The 24,996-nt window shown below is 39.5% G+C and overlaps 1 protein-coding gene across 2 annotated transcripts in view; it reads right to left on the reverse strand.

Annotated features, from left to right (window-relative positions):
- Window positions 1–16,630, reverse strand: part of LOC145998818 (uncharacterized) — a 56,043-nt gene extending 39,413 nt beyond the window's left edge. For both annotated transcript variants that reach the window (XM_083135459.1, XM_083135458.1), the window contains exons 1-2: window positions 16,533–16,630; window positions 9,776–9,830 (exon numbers count right to left, since the gene is read on the reverse strand). In XM_083135459.1, coding sequence (XP_082991585.1) covers window positions 9,776–9,830; window positions 16,533–16,592 — 115 coding nt within the window. In that variant the 5' untranslated portion in view covers window positions 16,593–16,630. The remainder of the gene's footprint in view (window positions 1–9,775; window positions 9,831–16,532) is intronic.
- Window positions 16,631–24,996: the final 8,366 nt, after the last annotated feature.

The raw sequence follows: 24,996 nt of genomic DNA on the forward strand, positions 1-24,996 counted from the left end.
GAAAAACACAACTTTCCAAATACAATCTAAGCGGCCGCAAAGGTCAATTTTGCAATTTTTTTTTGCAAAACAGTCGCGCAGTGACTCTCGCGAGAATTGTGAACATTCCTTGCTTCGTCGCAGGTAAAGGTAATGTAAATTTCCCCGTGCATATAGCACCATGCCATGAAGGCACACGTAGTAGTGTGGTGGGCCACACACATTCTCGATCTCGGCCATTTTGCAGGGGATGTGATCAGCACCATGCTCCGACAGCCTTTATCGCCAAGGGTTGCTCTCAGGTACCCATTGATATGAGGCTGGGTGCGGAGACAAGGCTGGAAAAATTCCAACCAATTCCGGGAATCGAACCCGGATCTCCCACGAGGTTGTCAGACTAGACCAGCGCGGCTCCGTGAATGAGTTTCATATTTTGATTATTTCAATAAATTTAATATATTTGCTTGTTTTCATGGATTTTCTCACACTTGTCTCACCTATCATATACAAATAACCGTTGACTAGACAATTATTTCGTAACAAAGAAACAAAAAAATGTAATTTTGTTCTATTGCTTTCATAAATATATTTATGTAGATCTCTACTACTTAATAATAGTAGTGATATAAGTAGTAACAACAGCTGCATTAGTAGTACTATTAGTAGTAATTACATTAATTAGTTAATTATAAGTATTATTAATTACTTAATTATGATTATTATTAATTAATTAAAGTATAATAAAACAATGGTAATGTGAATTTGTAGAAATTTTTCGATATAACCCCCCCTCTTGATGAAATCCTGCGTACGCTACTGCTTCTCTACCACCAATTTTAGCTTCCGATCGTTGCCTTGCATAAATAAGTTCTCTCTCTCGCTCACTATTGTTCTAAGTCGCGTTATTTAGTCACACTTTCAAACGACTCGGGAAGATACATAAGAAATACATCATTTGATTGCGATTTTAACATGTTTTATTCAGTAGTACTAAATATCAGTACCTAAATGGAGGCGGAAAAGAGAAGGGGTGTTATAAAAGAGAAATTGTAATATCGATTTTTCTTTTCAATGGTTTGGAAAAATACCATTTTCGATTTAAATTATTTCACGTAGAAGATAAGATTTTTTTTTCCATACTATATATTTCTGTAATTAATATCTGAGAAACTGAAACTTCCTGTATAATTAAATTTTTCAAAATTTCAGAATTTCAACCTTATTTATTGACGGGCGTTTTGTTAACAGGTATACCTTGTCGTACCAAAATGGCAGTACCTGTGGCGTTGTAGTCGTGGCCACATGTAAAATCGTCTGTACCGACCTCTTGAAGGAAAAGAAGATCGAGAGCACTTTGCTTTATATAATCAGTTAAGGCATGGTGTTTGACTGTAGAGGATAGTTTGTTCAGATTTAGTGTGGCAAAATGATGCACGGGAGCCGTCATATAACACACTAATGATATAAACAACCAAAACATTGCATGTACTTACAGGTTTTCTAAAGAATCAGTATTTAAAGTGTTCGTCATCGTCGGATTGGTGGTGTTTCCAAAGGGTTGGGCACACTTGGGGTCAGGGTATACTTCACTGGCGATGATGAACGCTGTTCGTTCGTTTTCTTCGCCGGCTGGGTGTGATTCTGGTCTGTGCTACGTGGCTTCTTCCTCATCTTCTTTCCCAGTATGGGTGAAGATGGAGTCGGCAATGCTGGGGGTTCAAGAGTCAGGTCCATGTTTGTCGTCTGCAAAGAAACTGCATCTACACTGCATCTACTGGTGGTGAGTTCTCGATGGTTTCCAAAGAGTCATCTGCGTAGTATGGATACTTAGCGGCATGATTGTAGTCTCGTCATTGGGAGATACTGGAACCTCCATGGGATCGACAGAATTTCTAACACTAGGCAGGGTGCTGTTTTCTTCAGTCGGCGTTAAAGGAACATCTTGTATTGTATCGGAACTGACGTCTACAGTTGATTCAGTTTGCGTCTTGGTTATTGTAACTGGAAGTACTGTCTGATCATTGTGTATCGCTTCTTCAGCGCTGTTGAGGTTGAATGGGGCGGGTCGCACTCTCCCTGTGTACGAGTTATCATTTGTGCGTGCTGTTGGCCTCTGGCGACTAGGGCATTGGTTATAGAAATGATCGACCGCATCGCAGTAGGAACACGTACGTTCTTGACCATTGTACGTGATCCAATAACGGCCTCCACTGATCGTAACGTATGTAGGTATCGCAAGGGACAAGTTCATCTTTACTAATTTTCTTCCGGTTCTCACTGGGTATATGTAGTCTTTTGAGTACGTTTCGTCATCAAGGAAGATCACCTGTTCGTAGTTAGTTAGTGCAGAATATATTGCTTCATCTGACATTTCACTCGGCACGACGTGCAGCCGCACTATCACATGATTTTCATCTGCCCACGCCATTATCTCTTCATGTTCGCCGTCATCGTCATTATACATATACACTCCTTTCGACTCGCGTAATAACTGTTCACCCGTTACTTTAGACAATACTTTCACAAAAACACATTTTCTATAATCGGCTACTTCTATACTTACAACCTGTTCTGGTTTCAGTTTCAATTTCGTACTTATCCAGCGATGTAGTTCATTTGGCGTTGGCTTATATCTCACTTCTCTAAAGTTCAATTTCAACGTGATCACTCGCTTGATGGCCATTTTCAAGACTTCTGTTTTGTTCGACTGGACGATTACGTAATACACGCGCGCTGTCTCAATTACACACTACGCAGGGGCGGCGCCAGAAATTTTCGACCGGGTGGGCAGAAGCCGTATATTGATAGATTAGGGTGGGCAGGTTGTAACGAGTGCACTCACGGTCCCCGAAATGACGTGTCAATCATACCCCGGCACGGGGCCAAACGTCGTTATGTGTACGGGAAACCGGTCGTGACTCACGGTCCAGTTATCAAGATCGGTACTGAGACGGTCGTTTATTGTCATACTATTGCGAGGCGGAGTTTAATACCTTGAAAAGTTACACTGTTTTGTTTACCTTTGATATGTAGATTCGAACAATCATAAAACACTAATAGCATAATATCTGGTACCTGAAAAACGTCAAATAACGACACTGACGAACGGTAAAAAGTGAATATATATTGTAACAACAAAAAAATATTGCAATCAACAACTGTTTACAAAGCCTCCTCACTCTCACAACATTCACTCTATCTCTCGTTCACACACATGAGGTATTTTTACATGTGAAGTATGGATACAAATCATGGATCTCATTAACATATCATTCCTTTTAATTTTTAAAACTTTATGTGAATTTAGGGCATTTGTCTGTCTGTCAGCTCCTGTGCTCTTTTAAATTAACTTAAGTGCCAGCCCTCGGAAAGCGGTTAACTAAGACAATTGGGTCGGCGTGGTTAAATCTTTCGTTCGAATGAACGTATGCATCGAGTCGTAAGCACGACATTATACAAGTTTCTCGGACGGGGGTATTACACATAAGCCTCTCTCGTCCAATGAGAACAACTACACAATTACATAGGGATGCAAAAACTTAATTGGCTCCAGCTGCCGGAATACACTAATCAATCGTCGGCGCGAGCAAAAATTACCTTAAAAACCACTATGCACCAAACAATACTATTTCACGCACACGACCTTGCAATAAAAACAACTACGCTTTCCACAATTAAAAAGGACTCATCAGTCAACTATTGACAAATTAAATGGTGCGACGGGGCGGTCGGTTACACAAGACATGGAGCACACTTTGACAATTTATACTAAATATTAAAGAAATGAAATGGAGCTTCTAACCCTGAATGCAGACAATTAAATTAGAACATCTGAATATGAAATTACCCTTTTTTATAACAATACCAAAAATTATCAGACGCGGAGGTTAGGTTCGGGGTTTCCTGAGTAACTTTGCGAATAAGTGAGACTTCGGCGTTAACTGTACGGTGTTGATACTAACGACGCACGTTTACATGGACATGAGACCCTCTGAAGTATACTGTACCAGACTCTGCTACATGGCGTGGTCATTCATCTCTCCTGGACGCGGGACTTGTACACGGTTCCTTTGTGGCGAAATTGTCCTCCGAGGTCGATCGCGACGAAGAATAATTGCAACGATCTGGTGTACTTGCACCTCCTTAGTACTTCGGGCGTTCCTCTTGCCACTAGCGTCGGATGTACGTGGTCACGCGCCGGTCAGGAATCTCTCCAGTGTCGGGCATCAATTGGACGTCGATCTGCAATCATCTCTCTCTGGAAACGTCCTTCGGGCTTTGGTTGGGACGTCGATCTGAAAGCGTCCTTCGGGCTTTGGGCAGTGTTTGGTTTTGGCGTCGTCTGACTGGCTTCGGCGTCGTTGCAGGCGTCAGGGGAGTCGACGGACTTCCTTCTCTATCTTCTTTAGCCCTCCATCCTTATGTAGTCGACGCTTGGCAAAAACAAATCACCGCGTAATCTTCACCAAAATAAGGCGCGCACTGGTAACTCTCTATCTCCGATTCGTTCACGGTACGTAAGGAAACAAAGTTCGCGGACACAAAACGATAATCACGCGAGAGCGTAGCGCGGAGATGCTCTCTCTATGAAATCCGGGTAAAAACTGTGTCTGGAATCATAGTACTGCCTATATATAAGAGATTCGAATTCTTCCGTTGAAAAGGACGCTCTAGTGGCTTGGCTTCTGTTTCAGAGGGATGGAAATGACCTCTCTCCATTGTCTTGAAACGCGGTCAGCGACGCGTCCTGGATCCTTGCAGGCTTGAGCTCCAGCTGGTTTTCCTGGTCATCCGTGAACATGGGTTCGAACGCCTGCTGCGACTCAAGCCCGGTAGCGGCGAAAATAATCTTTCCTTATCTCCGCGTTGGTGCAAATATGTCATGTTCTAAGCCGAAAAAGGCAGTTCCGCTGTCACTCAAGAAAAACTCGTCCCCAACTCCCGACGTCTGGCTCGGATACAAGTTTATTCACAAAATAAATCAAACCTCACACTTTCATGTTTGTGCAAAAAATGAATCAATAAACAAAAAATTATTTATATCGAACTGCGTTTCACACGTCACTAGATACCGTGACAAGGTATAAATGAAAGGCCATTATTTATATATACATATATGTACGACATACATGCATATGTATCCCCTTCTCTCTTACACTCCCGATTTCCCTTCACTTCTTTCCATTTCCTTTTCATCTTCTCTTTTTTACTCCCTAATGCCTTCTTATAGCTTTCTTTCTCAGCTTCTTACCTCTTTCTCCCATTCATTTTCTCTCTTTCCATTCTTAACTGCCATGCACAAACACATCACATGTATGTTTGTGTGTGTGTGTGTGTGTTTGGTTTCTTTCCTCTTTCATTTCTAATCTATTCTCCCGTCTTGTTCCACTTCCTTGTCTCCGATGGACACAATTATTTCAAGGTAAGTGTCTGTTTGCGCGCAGCCATACATTCTAATCACGTTCTTTTGAAATAAAAGTGAATTGGTTGCATCACATTTTGTCCTTCAAGTGCAAACATACAAGGCACGTACCTGCTCCAATTTATGTATTAGGCGACAGTGATAGAAATTGTGATGGTAGACAATGGTGAAGGATTAAATTACTTTTGGTAATTTAAATGCATGTTCCTGATCATGTTATTTTCATCTAATGAGTTTTTGACTGAAACTCGGAGGACAATGATCACTTTTCTTGGCTTGCAAGGTTATTAGTACAACTGACAAATGTATCTGAATGTTTGTACTAACGGCTATCGGGTGCCAAAACTTGGAGGCAAGGACAGTTTACTTTTTTGGTAGAAAAGTCTTAGCATTAAAATGTCATAGTGCGGGTGTAACATGTGGCAAAATGTGACGGGGGAACTCTCCTCCTAATCGCCGCCACTGGATATTTGGATTAAAATTAATGTCTTATTGGGAATGTAAACACCCACCCACGGAAAAACCAATTCTTTGTTCATTCTGCATAAAGTATCCCCAGGCTTATGAAAGGCTATTTTCACAAAATATCGCCCAAAAGTAATAATCAAGTAGAATTGAAAAATCTGTGAGCTAAGTTGTTATTCGTTTTGTGAAGCAAGTCTTCGTTACTCATGCGGGAGAGGTGATACACGTATGGTTAGATGAACACATGCACTGAGGTAACAAATAGTTTACATTTTGTAGAATGTGATTTTCGACACAAGGAATTCATCGAAATTGATCACTCGGTAATTAATCTCTTTTTCACAGACGACTTGGGTTGTATGACGTGACCTTTTCGAAAGCACTCAAATGTCAACCTCTATCCTGCGCAGTATACACTGGAAACATTAATTTTGCAGACGAACGTGTCTCTGGCGCCTGGAACCACAGTCAAAATAATAATTGGTGGTGGGTTGTATTTTCAATGTCTGCGTTCATTTGTTTTCCCCCCTTCGTCACTTTCATCTCATCACCATTGAACCTCATTGTCGCCATTAGCCAAAATTAGCAGAAAAGTGACTTCACATAGAACAACAAATCGAATCAGCAACAACTTATTCTTCAAAAAGTAGAGTTTCATTAGTTCATACCACTTCGATAGTCGAGGTGGTAGTTTCAATTTCACAATGTTTCATTGTTGGATCAAGGCAGCTAACTCCGTGACGTTAGTTTTCCGAAAGTTTCAAATATTTGTCTCTCGCAATACACCCTCTTAAATGAACGCATCTTTTATGGTGATAATATACGTGATACGTTCCCTGCGAGTTCTTTCTCTACATTTTTTTCTCCAATGGCATAACGTTGTCGCCTTATAATCAGGCCCGTACCCAGGAATTCTTTGTGGGGGGGGGGGGGGGCGAAGTGAATCCTAGAGGGGGCAAATTTTTAATATATTGTGTCGCATTGGCAAATATAACAGGGTACACAGAGGCACTTGCCCCCTCCCCCAAAAGAGATAAGTAACAGAAAAGGGATGATATTTTGAAAATGCAACGAACAAAATAACTTCGAGCAACATCAAATAGCAACATTTCGATAATGACCTTTCCAGATTGCCAAAGAATATGAAGTTTAACATAAATACCTAGGTAGGCTAATAGGGACTGTATCTACTTGATATTTACAGCTCGATAATGTTAATAGATGATTAATATGCACCAACAACTTTGGGGCTCTCTGCAGAACTGATTAAGGGAGCCCTTTATAAATCATGCTTCATAATGATTCCCTCTAGTTTCCAGTATGCAAGATTTTTACGCACAAAGGAATCTAACGAGAATCAACAACACCATTGTGTTGTGTTATGCAAGAAAAATAGAATTAATTAAATAATAATGGTTACATATTACCTACACTTTGATGAATTGTGTAAAAATTTGTAGCTAATACACTTTTTTTGTACTTGCTAAAACATTAAAACATGGGTCCCTTAGTCCACCACGGACTCTATTTCTTTCAAAGGAGAGACTCTTGCTTCACTACAGACAACGTTTGCCTACTGGTTACGTTAATCATTTTGCAAAATATTGTGTGAATTGTATTATATTATAGTTGAAATACATGTGTTTGACACCTGACAAACAAATAGGAATCCCTTGATTGACCATTGACTTCTTGGATTACAGTGTCATCATTAATATTTCATATTACGTTTCATAGAAATAAATTGTTTTAATAGGGTGCAATAATTTCACGGGGCATTCTCTTTAACATTTTTTTTCATATAGATCGTTTGGGAAATTTAAGCAATTCAAAGTTTATAGCAACACATCCAAGAAAAACATCCAAAAACATTAGGCACCTTTAATACAATACTACTCAAAATGTCACAACTGTTCTAGATACTAAAAATTGTGAAATCATTTCCCGAAGTCTAATCTGGAAGGGAATTTTTCCCCCCAATCCTGATACGACATTATACGGAATCCCATACACCCTAATAAATCACAAAATCAATAAGTGTCTTTGTAATGTTGCTAGAGTAACACATGATATAATTGTAAAGAATAGTGAGAATTCCAGGTAGGAATGTGTTCTGTATTTTCTCGGGGGGGGGGGCAGTTGCCCCCCTGCCCCCCTCTAGCTACGGGCCTGCTTATAATGAAGAGGTTCTGGATTCTACTGCCCCCTCCCCTGGTGGAAGCACAATGCACTCTGGTTCGGACTCGCTTTAAACTGTAGGTTTAGCCCCGATAAGCCTATCTGAGCATAAAATTCGACTTAAAAAACAAATAAACAAAATGTTCTTATGGATACTTCGCGACATACCTTTTCTTCTTTACTTCATCTGCATCTACAGATTCTGTTGACCTTTTCGGCTAAACCTCTGATGCTTCCAAAGTTTAAACCGTTCTCATCGTGATTGATTAGTTCTTTGACGCCCTCAAAACAAGGCTTTCCTTCCAACCCCTTCTTCTTTTAATTCTACGTAAAAGTTAATCACAAGAAAAATCGCCTGATTACGTAACTGATAGGCAAAATTTATGTGTGGAACTAAGATTTCTAAATAGAATTAGCCACCCCAATTCAATAATTCTGTTGCATTTCCAAACCCACATAACTGTTACATCAAAATTAATATACCTCGCTATTATAGTGGTTATTGTGATTGCTTCTTATTAGTATTTATTAGAACGAATACAAAGTTGTTATTTTGAATACATATTTGAAAATGACAGGTATGTAAAATATAAATATAAAAATTGTAATGAAATGAAGAAAGAGATACTTCTGTAATTTCAGTGTAGACCTAATTAAAAAGTCGAAATAGTTTATTGTGTTGCTGCAGGAAGCAACGCTGCGGTTTTTATTTGTTTATTTAGAGATTATTTTAATCATACGCAGGCCGGGATTTATATATGTGAAGACCCGGAGCTTACAACACCAGGACCTCACCCCAATCCCCTCCACAGTTTCAGTTATAACTTTTCGCCAAGCTACATGAGGTGGTTAGTTATACGTATTTCTACATTTTTCATCACATCCGAAGTACCTAATTTTTTCATTATGTGGTACTTTTCAAAGCAGTTTTCCCCCCAGTGAAGGCCCGGAGCTGCAGCCCTCAAGCTCACCTTAAATCCTGATCTAATTTTGACTATACCCTGCATAATTTTGCGCCTCCTAAGCCCACTAGCTCCTTCTAATCATAGAAGTATTCAGTTGGTTACAGTTTTCTTGTTTCAAGATCTCTAGTAATTCCTTTTGTTTTCTAATGACAAAGTTAAATCAGCTTTTTATGGGATGATGATATGTGAACATTTCTAGTAGCTATAGATAATATTCATTAGTAAAATATACATGTAATGAACACCACAATAACTTATTTATTGCAACATTCACATATCTATAAGTATATGTACTTATAGTGAATTTGATTGGGTGGGCAATCGGGTGGGTACAGGAATTTTTGTGTGGGCGCTTGCCCACCCGTGCTCACCCCTGTCGCCGTCCCTGACGCTACGGGAGAGAGCACCGATCCACTTTCCTCGGTTCGCGCGAGACTGGGTACTGCTTGAGGAAGTTTGGTTGAACTATTCAGCTAATGAAGGTTTCCTTCTAATCTGGTGATTCACTTTCTACTTTTCTGGTGATTAACATTTTCTGTTTGCAGTTGTATGGGCATAAATATATATGTTTGGTTAAAAATACATTTTAACGCCGAAAAGAAAACTTTGTGAACTATGGGCCTTTCTTAATCTATCATTCTTAATGCACCTCCCCCCGCACGGCATGGGTTGCAGGGTGTTATTTACGCCACTGCTTGCCACCCCTGTTTCAGTCAAACTCAAATTTTATGCAAAAGTAAGTGCCAAGTAATATACAATGACTTACCATTTTCCACCATATATTTTTCTCTACATGCCTGAAGTTTTTCCCGCTGTTTATCCTGCAAAAGAATACATTTTACATTAGAGTCCAGCGCAGATAATTCTGCCGTGCGATGCGCGAAACAACTAAAGAAGCAGTGTTGCTAATGGAGCAGATAGAAAAATCGCTGCAGTGCGCCGAGGCACAGCTGTTAGTACAACAAGAAAATTAGAGAATTCAGGTCTATTTAACGTTGAGTTTTAAACGTCATGCATTATACCAGGACTAGGATTAGTATGTACTAACAAGTGGCTTTGTATGTAGCTACATACATTCATTCATTCATTCATTCATTGTTTTCTGCCTAATGGCAGGTTTTTCACTGCAATCTCCAGCTTTCCCTGTTCTCTGCCTTACGCTTCGTAATAGCATACGACCCAGTTAATTTAAAAACTGCTACATACATATGGACTAAAAATTCGCAAAATATGAACTAACACATAAGTAATATTACCAAAAATGCTGCAAAGAAGACTTCTTCATACGATTCCTTATTTGAGTGATTTCAAACAAAATATATATATATATATATATATATATATATATATATATATATATATATATATATATATATATATATATATATATATATATATATATATATATATTATTTTTCATTGCATTAATGCACTGGTGGCGTTCTAACTTTTCACTGCCAAAACCCGTATACACTGGTATGGAACTGCAACGGCAGATAATAACATGCCAACGTGTTAAACCGCTACAATTGCACCATAACACTCCTCCTCAAGCAGTATTATTATTTCCTCTCTGAGATCGGCGACAGTCGGTTGCCTTTGTTGTACATTTACAAAGGATGCCGGCTTCCACAACAATAACAAGTACATATACTGCCACTAGACGATAAGCTGCGCGGCTTTTTCTTTTGTTATGAACCAGGGAAGGCGCTAGTCATTTTGCCTCCCTGGGAGGTGGCGGCTCTATTCGACCCCCCCCCCCCCCCGGTCATTACGCAGCAACGGAAAATTGAAAATCAATATATTCCTAACTAAAACATCAAAATATAAAATAAATAATGAGACTTCTTATACTTTCAATACTATTCAGCGCAAAAGAATATCTCGCTCGATCACAGTTTTCAATAGGCTTATTTTTTTCTTCTCTTCAAATTTTGCCGCTCTGGGCGATGGGACGGTTCGCCCTCCCCTTCCGCCGGCCCTGCTATGAACTTGGTCACCCATCAAAGCATGGCAATTTTAACACAGAAAACAATATGTATCGCATTAAGCAGCAAAAATGACAGCCTCGTCTATGCAATTTCTACAAGAACACGTGCCGGAGCCAGAGTTGAAATGATGTTGGAGCCACATAATTTATTTATTTTGAATAATTCCAAAATTATGAAATATGAACAATTTGTTGCTGCTGTTCGCTGCTCTCTTGCCAAAATGCTTTATTGGGATGCTAACACCATGACTGGCTTCCTCCTTCATGAACTCGTGCACGTTGCTTAGAATTTCCCGAGCTTGGCTATGCAAGGTTTTTGATTTCAACTTCGACAGAACTGGAGGCATTATGGAATTTAACGTTCATTAGCAAACACACACTTTTACATACACACACGCAATACACGCATACAACGTCAAACCGGTCAAATACTTAATATAAAATAAAAATATGGTGCTTCCAATCCAACAAAACTCACCGCCACTTTACCTGCCTTTTCCCCTTCCGTGACAGAAATAGTGCTTCATTATTACAGTTGGCAACACTAGTTACTAGCTAGCCAATGAACATGCACTGCATAAAAGAAGCAAGCACTACGCCGTGCTATATTGCCACATTAGCGTCCCTACCGAATGGTGGGAACCGCGAGCTGGAGCGCTATTCAATTGTTTTCAATGAAGTTTGCGCGAGTGTGTCCAGGAATGGAATGACAATATGGCAACAATAGCGAAGGTTTTCGAGCAGGGTAGAACACATGATGCTAAGAGAGAGGGAGACGAAACGAAAATTCGTTTCTACGCAACGGCAAATTTACGTGTGTGGCACTCTACACGTTTGTTTTGAAAACCTTCTGCACTACAGGGTGCGGCAGAAATATTGGGCCCACAAGTCACAAGGAAGGGCGAACGAACCTTTAAAAAGGACAAATATTGACAAATGATAACACCATTAAGCCTTGTTTCCATGATTATGAAAACTAAATATGCTGACCAAGGCAGTAATTTATTTTATTAAAAACATAAACTAAACGTAACGTTTCAACCTTCTAGCAAGGTCTTCATCAGACTCTGTATCAAGTACAAAAGTAACAAGATACACAAAAAGGGCATTATATCGGGTGTCCCACTTAAAAGTGGTACGACTCACTGACTGCTTTTCATACTAGTTGAATTGTTTTTTCATATGTAAATACTGCAGAGTTTCAAGACATGTGTCATCATATAATTACATTTTCACATCTTATGTTAGGTTAGGTACACTTACTGTGTAAAACTGTAAAACTGTCTGGTTTATAACAAATGCTGAAAGTGCCATCCACCAGCATCCAGGCATCGCTGCGCTCGCAGTACAATGTTCTGAGAAACACGTCGTAATTCTTCAGGGGAGATGTTATTTATCTCGTTTGTGATGTTCTCTTTCAGTTGGTTTATCGTATGAGGGTTATTAGCGTACACTTTTCCTTTCAGAGCTCCCCATAAATAAAAATCACAAGATGTTAAGTCCGGCGATCGCGGAGGCCAAAGGTTTTTGCTGACAAGTATGTTTTCGGGAAACACTTCACTTATACGGGTCATACTCTGGTTGGAGGTGTGGGCAGTGGCACCATCTTGTTGAAAGACGCCGTGTCTTTTTTTCATTTTCTGTTAACTGTGCATAGAACGACTCAAATATCTGCAGATATCTTTCGCTGTTGATAGTCTCTTCAAAGAAAATTGGTCCGATAATGCGTGTTCCCGACACAGCACACCAAACGCCTATCTTCTCTGGGTGAAGAGGTTCCTCATGCACGACGTGTGGGTTATCCTGTGACCAAAATCTACAATTCTGTGAGTTGATGTAACCAGAAAGATGAAACCAAGCTTCATGTGTCATGAAGAAGAGCATAGGATCCAAGTAACCATCAGCAATCGAAGATAACATCCAGTTCAATAAGTAACTCGTTTAGCTTTGTCTGGTTCTTTCAATTCATGCACTACGGTCACACGAAATGGTCGGAAATGGAGCTCTTTTAGTACACGATGGCATGTTGTGCGGGATACACCAACTTGTTGAGATAATCTTCGTATCGATTTCTTGGGGCTTCTCAATATGTTACTGCGAATTCTGTCCATTACCACCGGGGTCTTCACTGTGGGACGCTTCTTCTTCAAAACATTACTAACGGATCCTGTAGTCCTCCATTTGTTATACATCTTTTGAATTGCATTGGTTGTGGGAGGCTTCATACCGACGTATTTCGCCACAAACATTTCTTTAGTCTCTTTAATGGACCCTGTCTTTATGTAAAATTCAACAATATCTATCCAGTGTTCAATTGCAAACTGCACCATTTCTCCGCAAACTTTTGCACAACAATCTCCGCAAACAATCACTTTTAAACTGTCGAACGCAACTCAAAAATATTCAACAATTACGTGTGACTTCAAGTAATGCAATATTTCAGTGTAGGCAACTACATTAATCTGATTCCACCCATTTATTTGTGAACGCCAGAATGAATGTTAGGCGTGCCACTTTTAAGTGGGACACCCAGTATATACACAAACATTACTCCCTCCAGACTATTAGAAAGTTAGAAAATATATGACATTGAAGAAGCAGTGCTCCATATAAAAGAAGAACCAGAAAGAGACAAGATTAGAAGAAGAACAGCAGCCATACTGAAGAAAGAAATGGGAAGACAAGGAAAAGTAGATAATTTGAGTCAAAAAGAAAGGGAAGGGATGAAGAAAATCAAGACAAGAAATGATGTGGTGATAGAGCAGGCAGATAATGGAGGAGCAATTGTGGTGATGGAAAGAGAATGGTACGAGAGGAAGTTTGAAGACCTAAAAGAAAACGGATATGAGGAGATTTGTGGAACAGGAGAAGAACAAACTATAAAAGAAAGGGTCATAAAAGACTGTAGGAGGAGAGGATTCAAGAAATGCATAAAGGAGACAGGAAGACTACCAAGTTTGAAAGGCTTTCCAAAGATACAAAAAGATGAGATAAAGTTAAGACCAGTAATGAACTGCAGAAACAATATTTTGGAACCCTTGGAAAAGAATTAAAGAAAGTTATTGAAGTGTTAGTAACACAGCAAGAAAGCAGAGCAGTTAAGAACAGTGAACAAGTAGTAGACCTCATAAAAGGACTTATGTTAAATGAGATGAAGACGACAACAATGTTTAGCTTAGACGTGAAAAGTATGTTCCCGAGCATCAAGAGGGGACACGTTTTGGACATTATTAAAAAGAGAATGGGACAAGAAATTATAGGAGAATGGGATAGTGAAAGGATAGTGAAGGCGCTAGAAACCATTTGGAATAACGGTTACAGTATAATGGGAGATAAAATAATGTTAATGAGTGAAGGACTAAATATAGGTTCTAGCCTAAGCCCAGCTTTGGCTGAATTGGTTATGAATGAATGGGAAAAGAAAGTGATAGAAAAAGGAGGTGACAAAATAATTCTGTTTTGCAGATATGTGGACGATTGTTTTGGCATATGGAAGGGAACGAAGAGGCAGCTCGTCATTTTTGCTAAAGAAATACAAGATGAAGAAAGAGGGATATTATTGGAACTTGAAATAGAAGAAAAAGAAAAATTAAGCTACCTAGATATATTGATGAAAAGGAAGAAGACAAGAAATTGAAACCGTTTGGCATCAGAAGAAGTGTGCAGCAGGGGTATTCTGTCACAAAAGAAGTGATGTAAGTGAGGTGACAAAAATAAATTTTATAAAGAATATGCAAAACAGAATCAAGAAAATATGCATGAAAGAATGTGAAAAAGAAGGCAAAAATAGCCTATGGAAACAGCTGGAATAGAATGGCTATGAGAAGCAGGATAGACTGGACATAAACAGAAGAAGTAAGAAAACGGGCAGGGGAGAATTGGAAGAGAAAGAAAAAGAAGAGAGAAGGTTTGGAATAAGGAGTATGGGGAAGACAACAGAAAAGATATGCGAAGTGCTTAGGAAAGCGGGAATTAAAGCTTACAGGAAAGGAGGGAGAAGCATCTTAGGAATAGCGAAGAATGCGAGCAAGAAAAAGGAGAACAGAGAAGAGGAAGAGGAAGGGATTATCTACGAAGTAAAATGTAAAGAATGTCAGAGTGTGTACATAGGAGAAACGAAAAAAAGGCTGAATGACAGGTTGAAACAACATATGGATGATGTACGACTTAAGAGAGAGAGAAATGCAATATTTAAACACACGAGAGAAACAGGACATGGCATAGAGTGGGATGAGGCTAAGCAGATAGGAAGGTAGAAGAGAATGCTAGTGAGAATATGGAAGGAAGCCAAGGAAATAGAGAAGAAAGGTGAAGGAGACATAATGAACTGGAATGGAGGACTGAAGTTAAACAAAGAATGGAAGAAGGTGTTAGAAAGAGTGGAAAGGACAAGAGAGAAAGAGGAGAGGAGAAGGGAGAAAATGAAGGAAAAAGAGCGTGAGATAAAAAGTCCAACCACATTCTATATGAAAGTAATTATGTTTAGCCTTTTAGGTGAAAGTACAGTTGCCAAGTGAAAGTCACCTGCTAGAAAGTTCCTGACAACTTTCTAATAGTCTGGAGGGAGTAATGTTTGTGTATATATAATGCCCTTTTTGTGTATCTTGTTACTTTTGTACTTGATACAGAGTCTGATGAAGACCTTGCTAGAAGGTTGAAACGTTACGTTTAGTTTATGTTTTTAATAAAATAAATTACTGCCTTGGTCAGCATATTTAGTTTTTCATTGACAAATGAGTTGTTTCTCATGGCCGCTCTTCTAGTCACTCAACATTATTGGTATCGGCAAAGAAAATCCAACCGATACTTGCCGATACCGATACATCGGTATCCGTATCGGCTCAGCCCTAATGTCTTTACATTACCATAATTAGCTTTCAATAGCTGAGATGATGATAATATGAGAGGATGGATTCAATTCTATAATCAAATCCCGCTCGTCTCCTTCTTGAAGTGGGGGAAAAAGCGGGAATTTTGGAAACACCCAGTTTATGAATGCTGGTCCTTAGAAAAGAGGGGGAACGTGGCCTTTTTGAGCCTATGCTGCATGATTGCAATAATCAGGATAAAGTCCCATATTTCGTGTGTTCGTAGCGTCGAAACGAAGCGTCAAACAAAAGAAACAGCCGGCTTAATTCATATGGCTAACATGATACACAAACGTATCGGGTTTGTTGCTTTCTTCAAAAGTGTTTAAAAAGACGAAAATAAGGAACAGATGGGAAAACTCGATTAAGTGACACTTCTTCAAAAAGGAAGTATAATGTTTATTTACTCTTTGAACATGCTACTTAACATAAGTGCACGAAGTACAAGAACAGGATAGGAAAAGGACAAAGAAAGCAAAGTCAGACCAGAAATCCGAAACTTTGGCTTTGTATAATGAAAACGAGTTGTCAATTTTGAGATAAAAAGACATTAGAAATATATGAAAATATAGTATGCAAATTATGACACATTTGAGATTTGAAAAATGTCACTTGTTTAAAAGAATACAGTTTCAAGTGAAAATTCTACGGAATTCATTACTTACAGCAGCGGCAACGCTGAGGATGACGAAAAGAGCCAGGAGAGAGAAATAATTCTTGAACATCTTTACGAAGGCTGAGGAAACCAATAAATAATTGCCAGAATGGTCCAGAATTTATACTCAGCTCTTTGAATAAGCAGGAAACTGTCTCATAATAGTGAAATTTTGGTGAGGTAATTTAGTCCTACTTTTTTTTAATACTTTTTAATATGATATGGAGGATTTCAAAGCAACTGCATCAAAGAATTGATCCGGTGGTAGATAAAAGTTATGACGTGAATTGAGGAGAAGAAAAAAACAATTTCACGCCTGTATCTCACAAAATACCGGACATATTTAAGCATCCGTGTTTTTAATGGAATTGAGAGTTGCAAATGTTTTGATGGATTTTTTCCTGCAACATTTTAAAACATCGATTTTTTCTGTCGCTCCATCAACCTTAAACTAGTTTCTATCTGATAAATTGAGCAATTGTCCTCGTACGTGCCTGAACGATCTGTGGAAAGTGCCCCAAACAGGATGTTTCAGCAAAAATGTGCCTAAAAATAGATCTTTAGTCAACTTGTACATTTATACAACGTAATCATACACAATGATTGAGTTTCAACTTCCATACTCACTCTAGGGAACGGCTTTTTATGTAAATACATATATTCATCTTATGATGCTAAAATCATGTAATATCTTTGCGAATCGTGGTGTGTAGCCCGAAAAATTATATTTGTATTTTCCATATTTTTATGTAGACCCTGCTAGATTTTGTCATGTATTTTACTACTTGTACACACAATTTCCACATTTTCAAACATTTTTTGACATATAATTCATAATCATGCTATTAGTACATTTTCACTTCTGCGTTAACTACCAAAGTTTTCCCATTCATTTGTATTCTTTCGTTTTGTACTCTGTTTAATATTTATTTTAAATCTTGACAATATACAATGCATCTGTGCATTCTAACATTATTATTGTCAACAATAGAGAATGCAAGTTCGAGCATTCGCAATGATATCCATTGCATATTTTAAATATAATTCCACTTCTTCATGATATATTGAAGGCGGTTGCAGTCAATATAAATCTGTCTTTAGCGACAAGAGGAGATTCATGGTAATCCATTGCTTTGGTAACAAAAATTTAAGCATATTTTGTATTTGAATTTTTTCCTTCAATTAATGTCATGCAAGTCTAATTAATTTTATTTATCTGGCTGGCCCGCTTGCTTAATTTATTTACTATTTTAGGGGACTACCGGTCTTTGCAGTTCTTACCATATCTATGTACTGCACATAAACTTCTATATTTCTTTTTTACTTTGTATACATTATTTTTATTAAAAAGAACTTTCATACAAATAACTCTCATTAAACTGTTATGCCACATTTCCTAAAAAATGATAACAATATATTGTAATTGGGGGTTAGGTTTACAAACAGGGACGTCGCAAGGTTGCTCAGTTTGAGGGCACCACACATACACACACACACACATGCATACATATACACAGTGCTTTTTTCTGGCGGTATACAACTGTTCTCCATACCGGCACCTTGTAGTGTTGCCCACGAGACGGGACAAGCGTTTCAAAATTCGAGACGAGACTGACCACCAAAACGAGACGAGGGACGGGACGAGACGGCTCGTGAAAAGTCTCGTCTCGTCTCGAAAGTCTCGAAAAAAATAAACAAAATAATTAATCAGTTGCGATTATTTATTTACTCGGAGTAAAAGATATTCTTTGGAAACCCAAATCAGCGTCTATTACATAAAAAAGGGTATCTTATTTAGTTTCTATACTCTTCCGAAATCCAGTATTAATTCCATTTTTCAATGTATTCAAGCTTAGTAATTTTAAGGTGTAATAGTACTCCAGATAGAAGTACTTTGCTAAAATACCGATTCAGATATTTATCTGTTTAAAAATATTGTGAGAGAGAAGTGTTATCGATAATTTCTTTGAATGGAAAATTTATGAAAAATATTGTAAACCTTTACGAAAATTACGAAAATTGCGGGCTTTGTTTGCTTTTCCATAGTAACGAAATTTATTATTTGTTTATCCTTAAAACAGCTTAAATATATTTAACGCCTTTAAAGTAAAAACTACTGCTATAACGCGCAGGGTGGTATTTGTAGGGGGATGGGGGGATTTCCCTACTCTAGGTACTTGTATCCCCCCTCTGCTTGATAAATTTTATCCATGGGGGGAAATGTTATATGGCATAAAGTCATTATCTCATGCTGTCCCTAGACAGTCAGTAGAATTTCCCCCCACTGGAAATTTCTTAAATACCGCACTGAACAGTTAAGTGAGACATACAATAGTTGTTATCTTCACAACACGATTATTCCCGCACAAGGAATAAGGAATATTCCACATAAAATCGTGCCATCTAAGGAACGGACCTAAAGCATTTTTTGTAGTCTTTTCATGGAAGGAAGTGATGTGATTTTTTACATGTAACCTCCCTTGCTAATTGTAATATTTCCCCATCCAAACCTCCTCGCGGTCAGTAATAATTTTCTCTAGGTATCTCTCACTTTTTAACTTTTTATTAAGCATTCTGTCTATTTAAACATGAAATTTCACAGCAGAGGGAGAATTCCCTCCCTTCAAAATAATCGGCGAAATGGGAATTCCCCTTTCGCCGAAATTTTTACTTGGATGGGAAATATGATATAATGCGCCTCTGGGTAATTGGGCGAAACGGGATTCAGCAAAAAGGAAAGACATGGAAACTAAAATTGGAGCAAGAAAACACCTGAATTCTGTGAGGAAATGTAATCAATTTGTGGCATAACTTCCCTGGGTGATCGTTATCCTCTCCTGCTTGTCGCGGCGCTTCGGCACGAAGAATTGCATTTATTACTGTTGGTTCGTTCGCAAGCGACACTTCTCGCTTTTCGCCTGTCCTGTCTTGTTTTTCGCATAGGTCAGACCGAAGTAAGAAGTGACCAGACCAAAATAACAACCTATGTCAATTTCCAAACCTAAGTAACACTACCAGCTGCACGTGTCGCTGAGAAATGGTATTTTTTATCACTGCCCATATCAACATCTCATTTCTCTGGATTCCAACATTTCTTCGATTCTCTAGCAAGCTCTTTCGAGTTATTTCTGTAAGATTCCCCCTCGCAAAACGTAATTCGCCACACGATGCCCGTAACGAATTTGCCCAGACTATACCCTCGTGTTGCAGGTATCTTTACTTGAAAAATCCTGAAATTTCTTCAACAGCTGCTACCCCAAGGGCTTCTCTCCATTCATCCTTGCGCCAAACGATGTGGAGGTAGCCACTGCCTTGTTTAGTGTAGGTTCTCCTTCTCTTCCAGCCTTATTGGGGACAATCGTCATAAAATTCTCGCCAGCACAAACAGTTCATTCATTGCGACCCCTCTTCTCAATATCAACAGCTACATCCTCAGTACTGTTTGCAAACTCTAAAGATTTCGCACCAAAAACCTGGTAATAGGCCAATATAGTTAGATACTCTGCGTTGACGTAAAGAATCTATATTGCCTGAAGTCAAAGGGGTAAAAAGCGTCATGCAAGACAAGAGGCAAGAGGCCTGCCACTTGGAAATGAACCCTCAGTAATAAATATAACCTTCGGAACCGAAGCGACATGGCGAGCGGGACGTGTCGCTTGTCGCTTTCGTATGGCTCGGACTTGACAGTTTTCTAATGTAGTGCTGTCCGTTGGTAGCGCATGCGTGGGGAAAACCTGCTTCGAGACTAAAGGAGCTTGTGTCGCTTGTCACTTCGGTGCGAAACCCTTGTGTCGCTTGGGGATTCCACCGATCGAACGCAGGCTTCCACGGCGTCTCATGCCGCCACGGTGTGCAATACTGCTGTTGATGGGCTAGTTCCCAAGCAGCATGTGTCGCTTGGCGCTTCGGTTTGAACTCTCCCTTACATGAAACTTTGCAACCGAAGCGACGCAACAAACTGTTCGGGGTCGATTGTCGCTTGCGTGTTGAACGGATTAGACCGTTTTCTGAATACCGTGCGTCATGTTGCCTCGGACTGTGAATGCTTGCTAATAAACTGAAGTTGCCTGTGTCACGTGTGAACTACCATGTCGCTTGTTACTTCGTTCTGAACGCTCCCTCAAGGGAGCTTGCAGACCAAAGCGACACGCGACAGGCGACAAGCAACCATATGGAAACGAACCCTCAGTAAATGTGACTTCCCGAACCGAAGTAACACGACAAGGTGTTCGTGTTCTTTATCGCTGAAACTTAATGTCGTGCATAGTGTAGCCTCGGTCTGTTAGTTGGTAGTGCATACTATGGGGTGAATATTTGCCTATATACGGAAGGGGCTCGTGTTGATCGTAACTTCGGTGCAAATCCCCATGCGGCTTGTCGCCTGTCGCTTGTTGCTTCGGTCTGAAAGCTCCCTTAGTGTACGATGGATAAAAGAGTTGATTGAAGGCAGAAAAACAAAAAAAGTAGATTTCATTCTCTACCTATTGGTAATTAACAAACATTATATTAAATACTAGCTGATTGCCCGTCGTTGCTCGGGTATTTATTTATCCCAATCTTCTATTAAACAGGAAAACATTGAATTCTAACTATAGTGTAAAATTAACTTGGAGTTGAACGGCATTGGGAGTGTCACTATTCATCTTAGCAACCCCGAAAACTATGGATTCCACACTAATATCGGTCGTTTTACATGTCACCCCTTCCCATCCCCACCCCTAGGGGTGCTTGAGGTGTCTTGGAGTTGAACGGCATTGGGAGTGTCACTATTCATTATAGCGACCCCGAAAACTATGGATTCCACACTAATATCGGTCGTTTTTTTATTATTTTTACATGTCACCCCCTTCCCACCCCACCCCTATATGGGTGCCAGGGGTGTCTTGGAGTTGAACAGCATTGGGAGTGTCACTATTCATCTTAGCGACCCGAAAACTATGGATTCCACACTAATATCGGACGTTTTCGATTATTTTTACATGTCACCCCTTGCCACTCCTACCCCTAGGGGTGCCAGGGGTATCTTACCCCCACAGTATTTCTTCCCAGAGTGTAGTTCATATGTGTACTAAGTTTGGTCATCGTGAATGTCACCATTTAGCTTAGCGACTCCAAAAACTATGGATTCGACACTAACCTTGGTAATTTTTGACATTTTAATTTTCACCCCCTCTCAACCCCCATCCCGATAGGTGATGAACTTGGAGTTGAACGGCATTACGAGTATCGCTATTCATCTTAGGGACCCCGAAAACTATGGATTCCACACTAATATCGGTCGTTTTCGATTATTTTTACATGTCACCCCCTTCCCACCCCCATCCCCAGGGCTGTCTTACTATCACAGTATTTCTTTCGAGATTGCAAGTGATACGCGTACCAAGTTTGGTTGAAATCGCTCCAGGCGTTCGGGAGTTATGCCGGAACAAACACCCCCCCCCCCACACACACACATACATACATCCATTTATTTATTTATGAATGTCCTTATGGTTAACGAACCTTATTTATTCTCAATATACAGTGAACAAAATACTTTAAGGTTTTACCCACTTTCGGGAATAATATTTTGTGATGTTTTCCAGTTTTAACTTTTGTTGGCATAATATCCTGCATTACTTTTACGAGACGAGACGGGGCAGAACCCTTCGAGACGAGACACGGGACGAGCCAGATGTATATTTTCGAGACGAGACACGAGACGAGACGGGACGGGACGAGACAGACCAAAGTCTCGTCTCGTCTCGTGTCGTGGGCAACACTAGCACCTTGGTATAGGTGTGGGTAAGACTATTTTTTTTCATTTTGGTTTGGTAGAAGTTATGGCAAAATTTGACCCAGTTTTACAAGAACATTTGAGACGGGACTCTGAAAATCGACGACAATTATTTGGGAATCTAAATGCAGAATGAACTCCTAACCTAATAAGCGTCTAGAGCAGTGGCTCTCAATCATTTCCAGTCCGGGAGCCGCCTTGAAGGATATTAGACTTCATGGGACCTATAAGCATGGGCGCCGGCAGAATTACTTGTAGGGGTGTGCACCCAATTTGTAATCGTGTTTTTGCTAACAAGGAATACTTTAAGAGGCCGTGTTTTACGCTTGCTTAAACAAATTACACATACTTCATTCTAGAAAAGTAAATATGTAATTTGAACATAGGCGGTGGGGGGGGGGCGAGGAGGTGCTTGCGTACCCCCTAAATTTCTTCCGCATCCCCTTCAGCACCCTCTATAAAAAATCTATGTTGAAAACATTAATTCTTGCAGTGTCATATGTCGTAGTTACATTGAGCTCGTGAATGTTCGGTATTGTAGTGAGACCACTGCTGTTATTGTAATACAACAGGCAAGAATTGAAAGAGGAGCCGCATATATTTTCGGCAATCTATAAAGATCAGAGGCCTTTGTCTTTTCTTTCGTCAGTATTGTTGTTAAGATTTGTTTCTTCTTTTGTTTTAAGCGGCCTTTGTGTTTTCTATATATGCACACAGCTCAGTGAGTTCTTTTTTGGCATTCTTGTTAAACGGTTTTATTGTCCGCCTACTTGCTGTTCCTCTTTTCGCCAAGTCGCACTGGAAAAAAAAATCAGATGCTTTCAAGATATCATCACTCATCAGGTCGTGTTCGGGAAACTATAACGCGAGTTGTATCGTGACGGGTAGTTTACCTGTTAATACGTTCTATATGTTCCACGTAACATGTTTAGTAAAGTACCATTTCAGACTTTGCCGAGGAGCTCGAAGTTCGCAAAGAAATGTTACAGTTCGTTGATGGCGATAGTGCGGCCAAAGGGGATTTTAACAAAGCTGAAGCTTGGTCCCAAACTTGGTCCGAAATCAATTCTATGGGGCACGAGGGGGCAAAAATTGAAGTAAAAAAAAAGCAAGGCTAGCAGAATTTAAGAGTAGCACGACAAAATGATGTTGAAAATGGAATGCGTGTTCAACTGTTCATGTATTTATTTTTTCTTCCAGACGAACGAGGACAGCAAGGCAAAGGGGGAGGGGGTCACAGAGAGGCAATTGCCCAAGGTAGATAGAGATTAGGTAAAGCCATCCGAAGATTGCCGATCTTGCACGAACGCGTGACGTCACCAGAGAGGGAGTGAGCTCGGCTGAAGCAGACGGCCCCTAGCATTTATATGGGAGATTCAGAGAGCGAAAGTATATTATTACTTTTAGGAGGAGAAAAATAATAATTGTCATCCTCCAAGATGGTATTGAGGCACCCTTTTAATGATTAGTAACATAATTGAAAACGCGCTACTTTTAAAAGGGGGCAAAGTACATGTGAAAAAATGTATTTTGAAAATCCATATTCCTGAAACTTTCTGACCGATGCGCTACAAAGAAAGTTGCGTGTTCTCCTTTAGAATTTCGTCATTTTACAAATCGTAATATAATTTTAACAAAAACGTGACATGCTAAAGAAGAATTAAAGAGTTTAAAAAAATAATTGATTAATAGACTTAGTTTATTTTACTTCGCTCATATGTCACATATGGCTAATCGCAAAGATGAGGATGCGTGATGATATGATGAAATTGATGAAAGGAAAGTTGACCCATGCCCGGGCGGGGATTCGAACCTGGGGGCCCTTGGCATCGTAAAGCGTTGTGCTAACCACTTCGCCTCGGAGGTCAGCATTACAAGGAAATAAACAGAAAATGACAATCATATGGCATCTATGTTTTAATGTGCGAGAAACATTTGCGAGGAGGTTATTGAAGTAACAAATAATTATTACTAGACGTTGTGATGAAAATTATTAATATATCTGAAATATCGAGAGCTGACCTTGCAGTCTCTAAATGTACATTTAGGGTTACGCAAAACCTTTACTCAAAAATGCTAGTGTAAATTTATAAGCAATTAAAATTTAAAACTTATTCCTGTTCGAAAAAAGAAACTGCCAAGTCAAATTAATATTTCGTATAAATACATATATTTTTATTTCATGAGGCCAGGACAGTAATTAGAGGGAACGGTGGCTTGGGAAGGCTATAGCCCCGGATCTCGATCTGCAAAGGGGCTTCCAGTGGGAAAACATCGTCCAGAAGATGGGGCGAAATGATTATTTTTAAATGGCTCAAGAATACAAAGATATAAGTGGACATTTGACAAGCTTAATCTAAAACTTACAACTGAAATCGTACATGTGTGTGTGTGGGCGTAGGGGGGGGGGCGGGGGGGCTACATGGAGTAACACAGTGGAATATGATTCACAATATTAAAATTAAAATAAATATGTGGGAACAATAGGAATCAAAATATGTTGTAGCTAGTGACGGCGCAATAGAAAAGATGGAGGGTTAAATCATATTTTCCCGGGGCAAACATGTTTATTATTCCGTTACATAGACACAAAAATGCATATTTGGGTTAAAAGAGCATCCATTCATTTATTTATTTTTGTCGTTATACTGGGGGCAGATAAGAAAGAGAGAGAAATTGTCCTGCCCCCCCCCCCCCC

The sequence above is a fragment of the Lepisma saccharinum genome, chromosome 14 (assembly GCF_977018435.1).
Source record: "Lepisma saccharinum chromosome 14, izLepSacc3.1, whole genome shotgun sequence".
Lineage (NCBI taxonomy): Eukaryota > Metazoa > Arthropoda > Insecta > Zygentoma > Lepismatidae > Lepisma > Lepisma saccharinum.